The sequence below is a fragment of the Diabrotica virgifera genome, chromosome 2 (genome assembly GCF_917563875.1).
Source record: "Diabrotica virgifera virgifera chromosome 2, PGI_DIABVI_V3a".
Lineage (NCBI taxonomy): Eukaryota > Metazoa > Arthropoda > Insecta > Coleoptera > Chrysomelidae > Diabrotica > Diabrotica virgifera.
The window spans coordinates 89,399,877-89,418,790 of record NC_065444.1 but is presented as its reverse complement, the minus strand read 5'-3'; the positions used below and the strand labels follow the sequence as shown (position 1 = coordinate 89,418,790).

The 18,914-nt window shown below is 32.6% G+C and overlaps 1 protein-coding gene across 1 annotated transcript in view; it reads right to left on the bottom strand.

The window, feature by feature from the left end:
- Positions 1-2,799: 2,799 nt before the first annotated feature.
- LOC126879556 (leucine-rich repeat-containing protein let-4-like) overlaps positions 2,800-18,914 on the bottom strand; it is a 29,115-nt gene continuing 13,000 nt past the window's right edge. The window contains exon 2 of the mRNA XM_050642709.1: positions 2,800-9,901. Coding sequence (XP_050498666.1) covers positions 8,293-9,901 — 1,609 coding nt within the window. The 3' untranslated portion in view covers positions 2,800-8,292. The remainder of the gene's footprint in view (positions 9,902-18,914) is intronic.

Sequence of the window (18,914 nt, the reverse complement as noted above, 5' to 3'; positions counted from 1 at the left end):
TTTTATCTTATTGTTCATTTAAACTTCAAGTCTTTCTTGATTAAATTAACAAAAATAAAAATTAAACTGATATTGTTCGCCCACTATAACTTTTCCCATGCGTCACGATTTATTTTTAAACAAATTAAGTCAAAACATAAATTGAAACGAACGTCGATGTATATATACATTTTCTATATTGTATACTATATACTACAAACATCGGCGTACGTTTCACTTTATGTTTTGACTTAATTTATTTGAACATTAATCGGGACGCATGGGAAAAGTTATAGCGGACGAACAATATTTTCTTGATTACTTACCAACCAATTATATTTTTAAAATTGTGTTGAATAGACGATGGAAGACTATATCCAAAATTATAAAATAAAATGTGTAGCCCCTACACTGTAGGGTGCTAATAAAAATATTTAAAGTTATAGGTTATAGTTGTATCTATGGGATGAACATTTAGAGGATTATTTTTCTACGCAATACTAAACTAGAAGTTATAGATCAGTTTCTGTACCATTTGAAAATCTCTTTTCTCTCATTTTAGAGATAATATTATATATCACTAAACTAGGAGCTGAGGAACCCAAAAAATACAAAAATAACAGTATACGTTACAAATTAAAAAAATATAATTTTAGCTTATTCTTATGGTATGTCATATGTCATATGGGTCATATGTCATATGTCATATGGGTCATGTGTTCAATAACGAACCACTCAAAATATAAAATTGTTTATATCAGCCCCCTTTTAACCTTTAAGCACGAAATTGTACGAGTGTAATAAACACATATTGGTAATAATATTACACATAATTTAGTTATGAATAAAGATTAATTTTTTTGAGTTAATATTGTTTTTTTCCTTTAGGTGTCGTTGGTTCATTGTGTCCCACGGGTTGTACACAATGAACAAGTGCTGCGTATGCAGTGAACCAAACTAGTAGTCTAAGAGCTAGTGAACCCTCCGACTAACGGTCGTCCTGTAAGGCTAAAAATTTTTCTAGTGATAACTCATAGCACACCAAGGCTAAAAAAACCATGACCTGGCGGGCCTCAGCGGTGCACGTGTATCTACCAGGTGAATCGAAATGTGCAAATTTAGGGGGTAAAATAAACTTTCTCCTGTAAGGTTTAAATTTAAGTATGTGTTTTTTTGGATTTTTCCTAAAATTATTCTTTTTAAATCGAACAAATGTTTATATTAGTAAATAGAAAATTCAATAACCTTTCAAATGAGCTATCACGCAGCCCCTGCTCTCATTTAAAAAAATCGTCGATTACGTCATCACGCTCAGATGGATGACGTCACTAGTATTATATATATGCCAAAAAGTCCTAATTTAAAAATAAAAATCGACCTGTCTGAGGATTTCTCTTGAAATTTGCCCATTCTCGAGATAATGAATTTATGCAAACTCAAACGTCCTCACTTATACTACAGTGTCGCACCTGCGTGATTAGCAATTAAAAAAAAAACAAAGGGGTTTTCGATATTTTATTGCAAAAAACTCTTCAGGATTTCATCAATAAATGTTTAAAGAATATCTACGTATCTCGGCAACATAAAAATTTTTAGATAAATGTCCGATTTAGGGTTAAAAATGGCCGATTTCGCAATTTTCAAAATTTTCAATCGCTTATATAACAAAAACTATTAAATTAAGAGAAAAATCACTAAAGACGTTTTCTGTTTGTAATGATTCAAAAAATCTAAAAAAAAATTGTTCGATGCAAAAAGAATAATTTTAGGAAAAACCCCTAATCTTTCCCCTCGCCTGGCAAGGTCTTATGCTCTTCAGAATCGCCTGTCATTGTACACATTTCTTCTGAATGACTTACTAAAACACATACTTACATTTAAACCTTACAGGAGAAATTTTATTTTACCCCCTAAATTTGCACTTTTCGATTCACCTGGTAGATAAACGTGCACCACTGAGGCCTGCCAGGTCATGGTTTTTAACCTTGGTGTGCTATGAATTATCACTAGAAACATTTCTAGCCTTACAGGACGACCGTTAGTCGGAGGGTTCACTAGCTCTTAGACTATAGTTTATTTTAAATATACCTAATAAAAATTAGGTTTACAGAAACTACAGTAAGATTTCAAAGTTGTATTGTGTAAAAGCAAAATAATAGGTGGAAAGAAGAATAGCATTGAAGATAGGTATAATTCCTATCTGATATTTAATAAAGAAAAAGACACTGTAAACGCACAATAAGATTGTTGTTGTTTTGTGCTGCCACATAGTTTTGGTCTCGGCAAAATATATTTCAGATCTTTCTTGTTGACGGAAGCTATATCAGGAACATTGGGCATAACAAACTGTTCACTATATTTATCCTTAAGTCTTAAAAATGATATGCAAAATTCCCCGTTTTGTTCTATCTGTAATATTTTCCCTACAAAATATACTATTGACCTCGGTGGATGAAATTCTACCAGGACATAATCTTCTACGTTGGGGTTAAAATCTTGGGTACTAAACAAATTTGGATTTCAAACTGGAAGATCTTGTTCATACTCTTCACTATCACTGTCACTCTCAAGGGAAATATCTATTTCATCCTCCTCTGAATCTGTATTATCTTCATTGACAAATTGCACTCTCTTCTTAGCTTGCATATTTTCATTTATTAGCTTCTTTCTTTTAACTTTCAACCTTTCTTCTTCAATGTTTTTTTTCCGGTGTATCTGTGGCAAAAATACTTTTTTACTTTTTCTGTTCTTTCAATTATTTTGACGAGGTTGGGCTTTCAATGCAGGCATAAATTGTTGTGGTGGAGTAAAAGATGGTCCTGCTTGACTTTCTGTATGTTCGGGGTTTTCTGATTGCATGTTATTAGTTGCAGAACTGTCATTTTCATTTGGCACAGTGATTTCATCATTATGTTCACCTCCTTGAAGGTCTCTTATATTATTAGAACTTTCATCATTTGGGCATGGTCTGTTTGTTACCTCACTTGGCAAAAAATCGTCATCTGTAAAGATATCCCGATCAAAGGAATATACACCGCATTTTTTAAAGACATTGGCTATATTTCTAAGAGTTATGGAACGACTATGTGCTATTCCAATACTAGTCCAGTCGGGTTAGACGAATAACAGGCCTAACCTTGCATTAGGAGCTGCCCCAAATTTTATTTTTCTAATATTTAGGGAGGTTCAATATTAGTCCAAATTTAAAATCTCGACTGAATTTCACCGTTGCGTTAGCCGCCATCTTGATTTTAAACGAGAACTGTTTTTGCTCAATATCTCCGCCATTTTCAATTTTTTGACAAAAAGTGTGGAAACTAAAATTGTTGGAAATGCGATTTTCTATAATTTCATTTATTATAATTTTTTTCGTGCGGTCGATATTTTCCGAGTTATGAGGGGAAAATAGTGACAGTTGGAGCATAATTATTGTATTATTGAATTATCTCGTTTATTGTTAGTTTTACAACAAATATGTACCCATACAAAAATGAAGAGAATTAAATTCTACATAATTTTAATTTCTTTCATTTTTTTGCTAAAATTAATATTTAAGGTAGTACGTATGCGTTAATGGCGCGAGCGTAAGACCGGATTGATTTTATAGCAAATGTTTTTGTTCAATATCTACGCCATTTTCAACTAAAATTGTTGAAAATATAATTTCCTACAATTTATTTTTAACAGTTTTTTTCATGCGATTGATATTTTCCGAGTTACATGGGAAAATAGTAAAAAGTGGTGGGGGGAGCATAATTATTGAATTGAATTTTGTTTGCGAGCTGCCCCAAATTTTATAATTCTATCCTTTAGGAGAGATCAATAGTAGTGTAAATTTAAAATCTCGACTGAATTCCGCGGTTGCATTAGCCGCCATATTGATTTTAAATGAGAACAGTTGTTGCTTAATATCTCCGCCATTTTCAACTTTTCGACATAAACAGTGGGAAAGAAAATTGTTGGAAATGCAATTTCCTACAATTTCTTTGGCACAATTTTTTTATACGATCAATATTCTCCGAGTTAAGAGGGACAATAATGGAAGCGGAGGGGAAGCATAATTATTGAATTGTCTCATTTATTATTAACTTTACGACATAATTGTACATAAACAAAAATAAAGAGAATTATATTTTATACAATTTTTAAAACTTCCAATGAAACATCAACCAAACTAAGTATATAAAAGACATAAAAAGACATTATATGCATTAAGTTCACTTAATTTTATTAACTAGCAGGTTTTATTGGTTGAATTTGTCTGTCGATATTTTAAGTTTTATGTCAGCTAAAAATTTTAATATTTAATATCGTGATGTTTCAACATTTTTTTTTTTAATTTTGGACCCTGTTGGGGGGGAATTTTCCCATTTCCCCTCCTTGTAAACCCGCCACTGGTTTTCTCGAAAAATTGTAGTAAATCGTAATTGCAACAATTTCAGTTCTTACACTTTTTGTCGAAAAGTTGAAAATGGCGGAGATATTGAACAAAAACAATTGCTACAAAATCAATCAAGTCTTACGCTCGCACATTTACCACATACGTACTACCTTAAATATTGATTTTATCAAAAAAATGAACGGCATCAAAATTGTACAAAATTTAATTCTCTTAATTTTTGTATAGATATATATTTGTTGTAAAACTAATAATAAACGAGACAATTTAATAATTCAATAATTATGCTACAACTGTCACTATTTTCCCCTCATAACTCGGAAAATATCGACCGCACGAAAAAAATTATTATAAATTAAATTATAGAAAATCGCATTTTCAACAATTTCAGTTTCTTCACTTTTTGTCAAAAAATTGAAAATGGCGGAGATATTGAGCAAAAACGGTTCTCGTTTTAAATCAAGATGGCGGCTAACGCAACGGTGGAATTCAGTCGAGATTTTAAATTTATACTAATATTAATCCTCCCTAAAGATTAGAAAAAATAAAATTTGGGGCAGCTCCAAATGCAAGGTCAAATGCTATCCCGACTGGGCTATACATATACATTCAGCTAAGTCATAAACAGATATCAGCCTACCAGGATTTCTTAGAAGCCACGACTCTATGACAATGTTATAATACGTCTTGAATGGCGCATATAAACCAACGTCAAGTGGCTGTTATTTAGACGATGTGTGGGGATGCAAAGTTACAATATTAACCCCTGCAGCTTTTGCCAAATCTAAGGCTGCGATGGACAAGTGAGATTCATGATTATCGAATATTAAAATTGATGGATTATCAGGAGGGCTTCTACTATGTTTAATGAAATGTTTCATTACCTCTACAAACAACTCCGAATTCATCCATCCTGTCGGCGTAGCAAGGCCTAAAGAACCAGTGAAGGCTTCTTTTAACATGAAATCCTTATAATTTTTCCGCGGAAAAATTATTGCTGGAGTTAAAGCATAACCTCTGGCATATATAAAACAGCACGTTATTACTAGTGTCCCTTTCTCACCGCTGGTGACTTTACCCAAACACTTTTTCCCTTTTGGTGCCACTATTTTCTGAGTTTTTTGCACCGTTGTGGTTGCAGTTTCATCCAAGTTGTAAATTCTTGTACCATCAGAAAATGCGGCATTCCGATACATTACAGCATATAAGTTGTCAAAAAAGCGATTAACATTATCTCTGTTAAATGATGTCGCACGTGCCAGGCTGCACGGCTCTGGTTTTCTCAGAGACAGTCGGTATACCTGTTCTTAAAACTTCGGAGCCATTCCCTGCCAGCCATTTCTGCATTCTTCCATGAATCAGGAATTTTGATATTATTCCTTTGAGCCATTTGATATGCAACCTTTCTACATTCAACAGATGTCAATCCATATAACATAAGTGCACAAGTTTTCAAGTAGGTCTTAAGAGCGTCTTCTTGTTCACTTGTGAAAATCATGTTCGTCTCGTAGTTAAGAACAAATCTTATGTTTTCGTTTGGAGCACACTTTATTTTTTCACATCGCCTTAGTGTAGGATATGCTAAATTACTTTCTACTGCTGCTTTTCGAATACTCATACGCCTGGTTACTAAGTCCAATGCTGCCCTCATTTGATCAACACTATGTGCGCTTTTCTTCCTTTCTATTTTATTAACGCGACCAATCCTGAAAATAAAAATAAATCTAAAACATTGGAAGGGTACACAGTGAACCATGGTTCATTGTGTCCCAACATAGTTTGGTTCATTGTGTGCGTACCGCAACTTGTAACAATCAAAAACCAATAATTCATTATCTACAACAATGTATTTTAGAGTTACATACCCAAACACTAACTAATCTATCAATGTACCGTACTACAGAGAATAAATTAAAATAATTCACGCATGTAAGAAATAAAAGCGAAAATGCTTACCTTGAAAATTTTACTCGATGCGTTCAAATTCTTAAATCGGTTATAACACGTGCACGTTTCGTGGAGGAAAAACAACTAGTCCATTCTTTCACGTTTTTTGCTCTAAATTTTAAAGAGCCGCTTGGATTGACATGAAATTTGGCATACCCATAACTTACATTTCAAAGAAAAAAAGTGATATTGTGCTTAAGTAAGTGATTAAAAGTGATGTGTGCTTTTCCTCTGGAGGTGACTTTCACCCCCTCTTGGGGGTGAAAAAATATATATCCAAAATAAGTCCGGAAATGGAAAAACTGACTTTTTTCAAGTAACTTTTGTTCTATAGAGCTTTTTCGCCAAGTCAACACTTTTCGAGTTATTTGCGAGTGAATATGTTCATTTTTCAACAAAATAACTACATTTTTAGACGGCTTTTCGCAAATAACTCAAAAAGTAAGTATGTTATCGAAAAAAAAAACAGCAAAAATATAGCATGTTAAAAAGTAAAAAATATAGTGTACGCGTTAGGTCTCTGGACCCAATTTCCACCAAATTTCAAATAGAATATTTCGAAGTGAAATATCGAAAAAATTAAGCAATTTTTGGGGAAATCTCATTATAACTTTTTTAAAGTGTTTAAAAAAGCTTTATTTCTGTTGTCATAAAAATTTTCTAGCATTAAATTTAAGCAAGTTACGCTCAAAATAAAGTTGGTCCCTTTTGTTTTGGCAAAAAAAAATCGGGAAGACCACCCCCTAATTATCAACTTAAATGAAATTAATCGTTACCGCTCCACAAATTATTTTACTTATGTTGTGTTTATATGATCTGTAAATTTCATCGATCCAACGTGCTTATTTTTAAAAAAATTTTGGTTTTAAAATAAAATTTTCAATAATTTTAATTTTGAAAAATTGTTAGAGATACCAAAAATCTCGAAAAGCAAAAAAAGTCAGCATTGCTTTTCTGAATATCATGTATTTTTTTGTTTTTCTGTTAGAAAAAAATTGATTAAGATTTGGTGTTTCTAAATTTGCACACATTCGTGATCAGTGACTCGTTCAACCCATTTTAACTACAGCCCTTTCAAAAATAAGGAATTTGAACTGATGAAACTTACAGATCCTATAAACAACACATACACGAGTCAAGAAACTTGTGAAGTCGTAACGATTAAGTTCATTTGAGATACTAATTAGGGGGTGATTTTCCCGATTTTGTACCAAAAAAAAAGGGACTAACTTTATATTGAGCGTAACTTGTTTACTTTTGATGCTAGAATTTTTTTTTATAAAACAAAAATGAAGCTTTTTTTAAACACTTTAATTAAATTGTAACGAGTTTTCCCCGAAATGTGTTTTATTTTTGGTTACTTCACATTAAATATTCCATTTGGAATTTGACGAATATGAACCAATTTGTAATTAGCTATAACTCTGCTTCTACTAGGTACAGAGACGTGATATTTACATCATTTTTTAAAAATTTTTACAGGCTATATTTTGAGACAAAATACTTATTATTTGAGTTATTTGCGAAAAACCGTCCAAAAGCGTGGTTATTTTGTTGAAAAAATGAACATATTCATTATGTGCATATATATATATTATCAAATGTGTATTGACTTAGTGAAAAAAATCTATAGAACAAAAGTTACTTAAAATTAGTCAGTTTATCCATTTCCGGATTTATTTTGGACGAACATTTTTTCGCCCCAAGAGGGGGTGAAAACCACCCCCGGGGCAAAAGCACATAACGGCACAATATAACTTTTTTCTTTGACTTGTTAGCTATGTGTATGCCAAATTTCATGTCAATCCAAGCGGTTCTTTAAAATTTAGAAGTTTTGCAATATTTTACCGTTAAAGAACGTACTAAACAACTGGGATTTAGTTTTAGGTTATCTAGTATCTAGTACATTCGTACAGTGGTGCCGGCGTTTTTCTAAAATGCGTATTGCTAACGAAAGATTGATTGGTTCATTGTTGAACACATTGTATATTACTTGTATCTATGAGTTCAACTTGTTCTCTAGATAACAACTTTTTAGAATTTTTGTAATTAGAATATATTTTTACAACCTTAAATAATACTAAAATAATTAATAATATAATTAATACAGAGTGCGTAGCAAGCTGAGCTGAGCTTTCATTTGCTTTCAGGTTTTCTAGATATTTATAGACCAAACTGTTTTTAAAATCTTGGTTGAAGTACTTTAACATGTCAGTACCATTAAAATTTAAAGTATTAATATTTTTCAATTCTTCAAGGTACTTATTAAATTTGCTGTTTTTAAAACCTTTGCTCTCGGATTCCTCAACATCATTTTCAAATTTGACCTCATGATTTGCTTTTGGTAATGTTTCTTCTTTGCAAGCAATGCCGTTAATATTTGATCCCATCTTTGACGTACCTATAAATACGCTATAATCATGAACTACTTCTACCAAATTTTCACAAATAAAATCATTATTATCTATGTTCATGATGACCGATGGTCCAATATCATTCAACAGTTGTTTGCTACTAATGTTTGTAATTTTATTGTTATTAATATATAAAGCTCTTAGTGCTGACAACGAGTGCAAGTATCTTTTAATGGTAGTAAGCTTGTTATACGACAAATCTAAAATTTGCAATCCTCTTACATGATCCAGTGCTCCATAGTTCAAGTAACTTATCTTATTATGGGACATGTTTAAGTATACCAAGTTTGTTAAATTGACAAATAGGTTAACAGGAATAAAGGACAGATTATTTCCCGCCATATCTAACATTTCTAATTTTAACAATTTTGAAACATTCATGACGCTTTCTTCATTTAGCAAATTATAACTGATAGTTAAATTTAGTGGTGACGTGTTTAAATAGCAAGTATCAGCAAGTAACTGGCTTATTTCATTATAACTAACATCAAGATTTTGCAATCCGGGAAAGCAAATATTAACAAATGTTAACTTATTATTTGAAATGTCCAAAGTGTTAATTCTACAATTAAATCTATTTAAGTTAAAAAGAGAAATTTCATTTCTACTCAAATTTAACATTCTTACGTAAGAATTTTGTCCCACCAATACATTTTCAAAAGATTTTAAAGCATTTCTTGCAAGATTTAGTGAAGATATGTTTACGCCTGTTAAAAAATTTGGATCAATGCTGCTGATTTTATTTTCAGACAGATCAAGGAATTTTAATTTGACTAAATGATTAAATATTCCGTTGGATATTTTTACGATTTGGTTGTTATGTAGGTCAAGTATTCTCAAAGCTTGAGGACCACTAAAGGCACCAGACCGTATGTTCTTTATACGGTTTCCTGACAGGTCTAAATCTTCCATGGAGGGATCTACATTTAAAAATGCTGCAGTTGATATTTCAGGTATATTTGAATCTGAAATTGTCACTCTTGTACAACGACCATCATACTCTATATCTTCTAAATGCTCTTCGATATGCTGGCAATACATATGTTGAACATATGTCCATTGATCGTCATAGTTGTAGTCGTTATAATTCTCCATATTACAAATTGAATTTCCCATTTTTAAATTGATTAAAATATATAGTACTCCATGAAAACTTGACCATCTGCAAACGATATATTCTGTTAATGATAACATCTTTACTGATTCGCTTAACAATATTATAGAGAAAAACAAGAGTATAAAAGTGCTAAAGACTCTAAATAGCAAAGGCCGACAACAAGTACATCATATAAAAGATAAAAATGAAATTATTATAAATGACAAAAACTAGATAGTCAGCATGGTTGAAGATTACTATATATAACTATACTCATCCAGTGTAGTAAAACCTGAAACCTACGGTATGGAATGAAGAATACAATGTAGGATCTGAAACACTACCAGAAATTACTAACGAGGGAATTACAACTGCCTTAAAACAGATGAAAAATGGAAAAACTCTTGGAGACGACGGAATAACAAAGGAAATGATTACAGTTGGAGGTCAAACAATTTTGGTGATAGTTAATATTGAACAAGTGTCTCTTTGGGGGTACTATTCCAACCTCTTGGCAAAATGAGCAGGTACCTTTACTATACAAGAAAGGAGACAAACACACACTCGACAATTACAGACCAATAAGCCTGTTGCTACATCCGTAAAAACTGCTTACCAAAATAATTACTAACAGACTATCAATAAATTCGGTAGTTACCAGCCTGTTGAACAAGCGGGATTCCGCAAAGGTTACAGTACCATAGAAACTTTACAGTCAATAAGGACACTTATCGAAACGTGTAACGAATATAGAATATAGAACCTCTTCATTTGGAATTTGTGAATTACAATAAGGCATTCGATTCCATAGAACTCTGGGCCGTATTAGAAGGAATTAATAACGCAAGGATTCATTCTAGATATAGAATACCCCTCAAATACATATATGACAATGCAACTATGCAAATAAATATATCAGGTTTAACAACGGCCTTAGAATGCATTGAGAAGAAACAATTAACGTGGTACGGACATGTTCAGAGAATGGGAGAGGAGAGACTACCAAAGAAAATTAGGAAATGGATACCTACAGAAAACAGAAAAAGAGGAAGGCCAAGAACGACGTAGATACAAGGAGTCAGACGATCAATAAGAATTAGGAGATGAAAACTGCAATGATAGAAGATATTGGCAACAAGGCATCGGAAAACGTAGGAGGACGTTTCGAACCCGAATTTATATATAAAAAGTTTTAACAACAAGCAAAATAAGAGCGGAGAGAGGAGTTAGACAGGGAGACACTATCTCTCTAAAATTATTTACTCTTGAATTAGAAGATATGTTCAAGAAGTTAAATTGGGAATAACGTGGAATTAAGAACGATGGCAGATTTTTAAATCATCTAAGGTGTGCCGGTGACATAGTACCCATAAGCAACAATACGGAAGAACTATTGTACATGCTAAATAATAATAATAATAATAGCTTTATTGCCCAACAGTTTCCCATTTACAGGACAATGATAAAAATATTACATAATTTATAACACCTATAGGCAAGATAAAGATTTAAGCAGTAGTGCCAAAAAAATAACATTAATAATACAAGTTAGACTAAAATTAATATAAATTCAAACAGAAAAAGAAAATAAATTAATAAAAAAAAATAAAATAAAAAATTAGTGCTTATTTCAGACACTCAATAGCTACTTTTATAAAGTTCCTTTGAGAACATGAAAAAATGTCACAATGCTTACCAATAACATTAAAATTTCTACACATTACATTAATAGGAGCCTTACATAGAATATTTGTACGAGCTCTTGTACACCTAAATAATACATTTGTTCTTAAATTTGACCTTGGAATATTAAAATTAATGTTTTCTAATATTGAAATACAATCAATTGCATTATTAACAAGATTGTACAAAAAAATTAACGATGCAACTTCTTCTTCTTAATTCTAAACTACACATACTAAAACGATCACACAAGTAATTATTATCTACACCTCTAGCCGGATAAAGACCATTTACTTTAAACATTAAAAATTTTAGAAATTTTCTCTGAACGCTTTCAATTGCAATGTTATGACAATCATAGAAAGGACTCCATACAATACTGGCATATTCAAGTTTAGAGCGGACATAAGTATAATATAGCAATGTTAATGACTTTATATTATTAAATGACTTACAATTGCGAATTAAAAACCCATAAGCCTTCAACGCTTCAGAAACTTTAACACACATATGTTCCACAAAAGTGAGTTTTGTGTCAAAAATTAACCCAAATCCTTAACCGTGTTCTGCCTTTCTAATATTCTATCGTGACAACTATAGTTAAATACAAATAAACTTGATTTCCTAGAAAAAGTGACTACTTTACATTTTTTTGTGTTGTAATTTAAAGTTGTAATTTGTTGCTGTTGCACCAATCTTCCAATATTTCCATATTCTGCTGAAGTTGGTTACAATCATCCAGCTCCCTAATAGTAGAAAATATTTTCAAATCGTCAGCAAAGCCCAATTTTTCACATGAAATATTTTCAAGAAGGTCATTAATAAATAGTAGAAAGAGCAATGGACTGAGATTGGAAACTTGAGGCACATCAGACGCAGCAAGATATTTTTCTGAGACATAACCATTATATGCTACAAACTGCATCCTTCCCTGAAGATACGATTTTAACAATAAAAGAGCACTGTCAGTAAAACCAAATGTTGAAAGCTTGCTAAGTAATACTTCATGATCAATTCTGTCAAAAGCCTTCGAAAAATCGGTATATATAACATCAACTTGGTCATTATCGTCAATAACTTCAGAAAGATATTGGGTAAAATAAACCAAGTTGGTTACAGTTGATCTTTTATTAACAAAACCATGCTGATGAGATGAAATATAAAGTTGAACAGAAGATAAGATCCTATTATAATATAATACGATTTCGAAAACCTTTGAAAAATTAGATAAAATAGAGACAGCTCTATAGTTTTCTATTTCTGACTTCACCCCAGCCTTAAATATCGGACACACCCTTGCTTCCTTCCATAGTTCTGGATACTTCATTTGTTGTATAGATAAGTTTATAATCTTGGTTAAAGGTATGACAAACGCACCAGCGCAATCTTTAATAAGAAACGAGGGAATCTTGTCAGGGCCTGATGTCATCTTATCTTTTAACTTTCTGATAGCAGCATTTATTTCATCCTCTGTAACCGATTGAAAATTAATTGATGTCATATATGGGTTTATTGGATAATTGCAACCACCTTCATCATCAGAAGCTAAAGAATCTAAAGGAGCTTAAACAAAAATCTGAAAACTTAGATGGAAGTGAGATCGAAATTGTAGAAGAATATATACCTAGGTCACCAGATCAAACTAGGCAAACAAAATTAAACGGCAGAAATAACTAGTAACTAGAAGAATCCGAATGACTTGGGCAGCAGTAGGAAGACTCAGTGATATGTTGAAAAACAAAAAGATACCAATAAATCTATAGAAAAGGGTATTTAACAGTTGTATTCTACTAGTTATGACCTACGGAATGAAAACGATGACACTTACAGAGGTATCAGCCAATAGATTGAGAACGATACAGAGGGCGATCGAATGAGCTATATTACGTTGGCTAGACGACATCAAAGCAAAAATGGGAAGAAACTGGAACCAAATAGCACAAAACAGAGAAGAATGGAGAATTCATGGGGAGGCCTTTGTGCAGGAGTGGATACAAACAGGCCGAAGAAGAATAATAATTAATTTAATATAACAGTGAAGCAAAATTAAGAAATTGTATTCTTAAGACAACTGGAGGGCAGATCATGGATGGTAGAGGGTGCTAAGAATTTGCTTAGTCTAAACCGACTAAAACTTAGTCAAATTAAACAACAACGCATTATATAGCGACATATTACAACTGTCCTCGTTATCAAACCAATCCAGACTAGTAGAAGTGAAAATAAAAATACCAAAAATATAACATGGGATATCATAGGAATCAGCGAAGAAAGACGGAAGATGAAGAGCTATTGAAATTAGCGTCAGGAAATACAATTTTTCCTAAAAAAACTGGATCCCTAATCAACGAGGAATGAAAACGAAGAATAGTAGAAATAACTAGTCTCTTGGATAGAGTAGCTGGCTAACCGTATAACTATCAAGCAGATATAAATTATAAAAGTATATGCCCCATCGATTACCCACACTGACGAAGAAATAGGGGAACTCAACAGTAATATAACTGATACATTAAATAATAATATAAGTCACTTTAAGTATGTAACTGATGACTTTATTGCCAAAGTGGAAAATATAAACGGCTTGAGAAACTATGGAATCGGCGAGAGAAATGAAAGTGGATAAAGACTGGTTCAGCTTGCACACTACCAAAATAAGCCTATTAAAAATATATCCTTCAAAAATACTCGAACAGAAAATAGATTTTGGTCACCAAAATAGAACCACTAAGAACAAAATTAACTTTATTCTAACCGACAAGTTTGCTATAATAAACATGACTTTGTAATCTACAAATTTCAAACAGGCAGCGACCAGATTACTCAAATCAAAAATTGTTCTAGACCTAAAACTAGAAAGAATCTAGACCTAAAACTAGAAAAAACTTAATCAACAAAACCAACAACAACATAAATAATATAAATATCAACAATCCAAAAGACAACGCAGATCATAACCAAAGGACATCTGATAAAGGTACATGACTAAATCGAGAGCTCTCAATTGATATTGTTCTGAAGCTATTTATTTGTGGCACTTTTTTGTAGTTAACTATTTTAATTGGGAAATAAGCAACAATTAAACTTGAAAAAATAATTTTTCCGCAAATCGCCAGGAAATTTTGACATTCCTGTCAAAATTTCTTGAAGAAAAAGTCAGGACTTCCTTACTGTAAGGAAATGTCATTTCCTTACTGTAAGGAAATGATATTTCCGTACAGTTGTTAGTGTTCCACATAAATGATAGAAAATTATTAATAATCCATAAAACGTCTGTATGCATTTTCGTACTTTTCTCTTGATTTCTTTGGCAATAATTCTAATGAAGCAGTATTCACTGCCTCAACCAGCTCTGGAGGAGTCCCAGGAATGGAAATTTCATCATCACTTATCATTTTACTTTCGAGAACACCAGCAATTAAATTTATAAGCGTCAAGTTTGACAATTCAACCTCAATACGTTTCCATAGTAACCCAAGTAATTTTATTAGGAATTTCAAAGCACCATTTATTTGGGAATAAAATTATCGCGTTTTTTTTTAAATCAATCAATATCTGTCGAATTTTAAACGATTTGCGGAAAAATAGTATGTTTACCTCGTAGGAAAAGCCACATTCCTGGACTCTGTGTTGCTAAGTCTCGGCTTGCGCCTCGACTTAGCAATCTTCACAGTCGTCCAGGAATGTTAAGCTTTTCCTACCCGGTAAACAATGTACTATTATTAACGTTTTGACGTCCATTTCGGACACGTCCACTTATAACATATTAACAATCGCATTAGATGCTAAAAAATCAAGAGAGCAAGCTGGATTTAGAAGTGAATTGAGTACTCCGGATCATATCCAAACTCTTCTAGAGGTAATGAATAGAGCTAAAGAATATGACATACCGCTAATCTTAAACTTTGTAGTCTTAGAGAATGCTTTCAATTCTATATATCTCAAGGCAGTAACAGATGATTTGATCCACCATTTAGTCCGTTGGCTGACGGTAAAATATTGCAAAACCTACATATTTTAAAGAGCAGCTTAGATTGACATGAAAGGCATACACATAGATAACATTATGTCAAAGAAGAAATGTGATATTGTGCCAGTGTGTGCTTTTGCCCTGAGGGTGATTTTCATCCCTTCTCGGGAGTGAAAAAATATACGTTGAAAGTAAATCCGGAAATGGATAAACTTACTAATTCTAAGCAACTTTTTTTCTATAGCATTTTTTCATCAAGTTAATAATAATTTTCGAGTTATTTTCGAGCAAACACGTTCATTTTTCAACAAAAAAAATACACATTTTTAGACGGTATTTTGTCATAACTCAAAAAGGAATAGTCTAAGAGCTGGGAGCGGATTTTGTGCGTGATAAGTAATATGGAAAAACTATACGTGGATATGTTGAATTATTTGTGTACATGACTTTCACCAACGGCCGGAAACCAGAGTGGGGGCCGAGGGTAGTTATAAGGGGTCAAAGTCGCGGTTTTTATTATTTTTTTTATGAAGCTCATGATCGAGATAGTGCACCAAAATTTGGGATTAAGTAGGTCATGACGTACCTAAGTAAAATCTCTAGGGGCGCAACATTGCGTGGCCGACAAAGTGGTGGGGGTAGGGGTGAATATAAAAAATATAAGGGGCTTTTTGCGACGTTCGTGATTGAGATAGTGCACCAAAATTTGGGTAAAAGTAGACCATGACATAAGTAAGTAAAATCCCCAGAGCCGGAAAGTAGAGTGGGGAGGAAGGTAGTTATAAGGGGTCAAACTCCCGTTTTTTATTTTTTTTTTGTAATCCTCATGATCGAGATAGTGCACCAAAATTTGGGAATAAGTAGGTCAGGACGTAACTAAGTAAAATCTCCAGGAGTGGAACGCTTCGTGGCCGACAAAGGGGTGGGGCAGGCGTGAACATAAAAAAACGTAAGGGTTTTTTTGCGACGTTCGTGATTGACATAGTGCACCAAAATTTGGAAATAAGTAGACCATGACATAACTAAGTAATATCCCCAGAGGCGGAAACCAGTGTGGCGGACGAGGGTAGTTATAAGGGGTATTCTTCGCGGTTTTTATTATTTTTTTTGTGGCGCTCATGATGGAGATAGTGCACCAAAGTTTGGGAGTAAGTAGGTCATGACGTAACTAAGTAAAATCTCCAAGAGCGGAACGCTGCTTGGGGTACAAAGGGGTGGTAGGCAGGGGTGAGTATAAAAATATATGGGGGTTTTTTTGCCGTTCATGATCGAGATAGTGCACCAAAATTTGGTAATAAGTAGATCATGACATTACTGAGTAAAATCTCCAGAGGCGGAATGCTGCGTGGGGGACAAATATTGTGCCAGGTCACAAAAAAAAATAATACACACTGCGACTTTGACCCCTTAAAACTACCCTCATCCCCAACTCTGGTTTCCGGCTCGCATATTTACAAATGCTTCTATACTACGTGCCGAAATCGGTTAGCCTTTTAAATACACTATTCCACTACAAACCCTCATTGATTTCGGCACCTATTAAATTATAAGACTTCTATTAAATTTTGGTGTCTGAAGTTTTTATTGCAATTAATATTATTGTAAGTATTGTGTACTTCAATTTATTGTATTCACATAGAAATATCGAAACTGCAATAAACCTAGGATACTTAAGAATGTGACTTTTTGACTCTAACCCTAGAAATAAATAAAACAAAAATTAAAAAAAACGCCAATGAATAAAAAACAAATAAATATTTTTTATTTTTATTTATTTATAAGTACAGATGTAATTACTCGTATATAGTGCATCCATAAAGTAACGCATAAATTCATTATTAACTAAATAAACAACGTTATTAGAAATTACCAAAACAGGTTGATTTTTGATTTTGATTTTTGACGTCATCCCTCTGGACGTGATGACGTAATTGATGATTTTTTCAATAAGAATAGGGATCGTGTGATAGCTCATTTGGAAGGCAATTCAATTCTCTATTTATTAATTTAAACATTAACATAATTATGTATACAGGGTATTCAAAACAATTGTTTAGTTAAATTTATTGACACAAAAAGAAGACTTTGCGTAGTTTATTTAATTCAAAAGATTTATTGTTATAATATAATTAATACATTTTACTGCTGTCAGAAAACAGAAATGGAATGTTTATTTCAAATGTAAACATTATTTTTGCTTAAATTATGGACACCCTGTGTAAATAAATATGTTAATGTTTTATTATTGAATAGAGCATTAAATTGCCTTTCAAATGAGCTAGCACACGACCCCTATTCTCATTTAGATCTTTTAAAAAATCATCAATTATTTAATGACGTCCAGACGGATGACGTCACTAGTATGATATATATGCCAAATATCATAAATTAAAATAAAAAGTCGACCTGTTTCGGTAATTTCTAATAATGTTGTTTATTTAGTTACTAATGAAGTTATGCGATACTTTATGGACGCACTGTTGGACTCCCCCACCTCGTGCTTCCGGCTCTGAGGATTATACTTAGTAATGTCATGGTCTCCTTATTCCCAAATTTTGGTGCACTCTCTCAATCTAGGACATCGCAAAAAACCTCATATATTTTTTATATGCACACCTACCCCCACCCCTTTATCGGACACGCAGCGTTCCACCCCTGGAGATTATACTTAGTTACCTCATGACCTACTTATTCCCAAATTTTGGTACACTATCTCGATCATGAGCGTCACAAAAAAAATAATAAAAACCGCGATTTTGACCCCTTATAACTACCCTCGGCCCCCACTCTGGTTTCCGGCTGTTGATGAAAGTCATGTACACAACTAGTTCAACATATCCCTGTATAGTTTTTCCATATTACTTATCACGCATAAAATCCGCTTCTATCTCTCCGACTAGAAGTTAAGTATTTTATCTAAAAAACATTCTTAGCAAAAATATTGCCGATAAATCAATTTTAAAAACTGGTGTATGTATTAGATCACTAGACCCAGTAAAAGAAGAGTTGTAACTAATAAAAAATAGTTATAATAGAGATAACCTAAAAATGAAGCCCTGTTTGGCGAATACCAATTATAACTTTCCCATGGCGATACCCATTAGTGATACCATTTGGTATCACTAATAAATTTTAAGGTATTTGAAAATAAGAATTTTGTTAAATTTAAAATTAAAAAAAAGTTACGTTACTTTAATCGGTTTTGAACCGATCAAATTTACAGACATAAATAATACCTAAGTAAAGTAACTTGTGAAGCGGTAATGATTAATTTGATTAAGATTCTAATTAGGGGTTGAGTTTTTTTACCAAAAAATGAAACGAACTTTGAGAACTTTGTTTGAGCGTATCTTGCTTACTTTTGATGCTAGAAACTTTTTAAAAACAAAAAGATTTTTCTAAACACTGTAAACGTGTAAAGTTGTA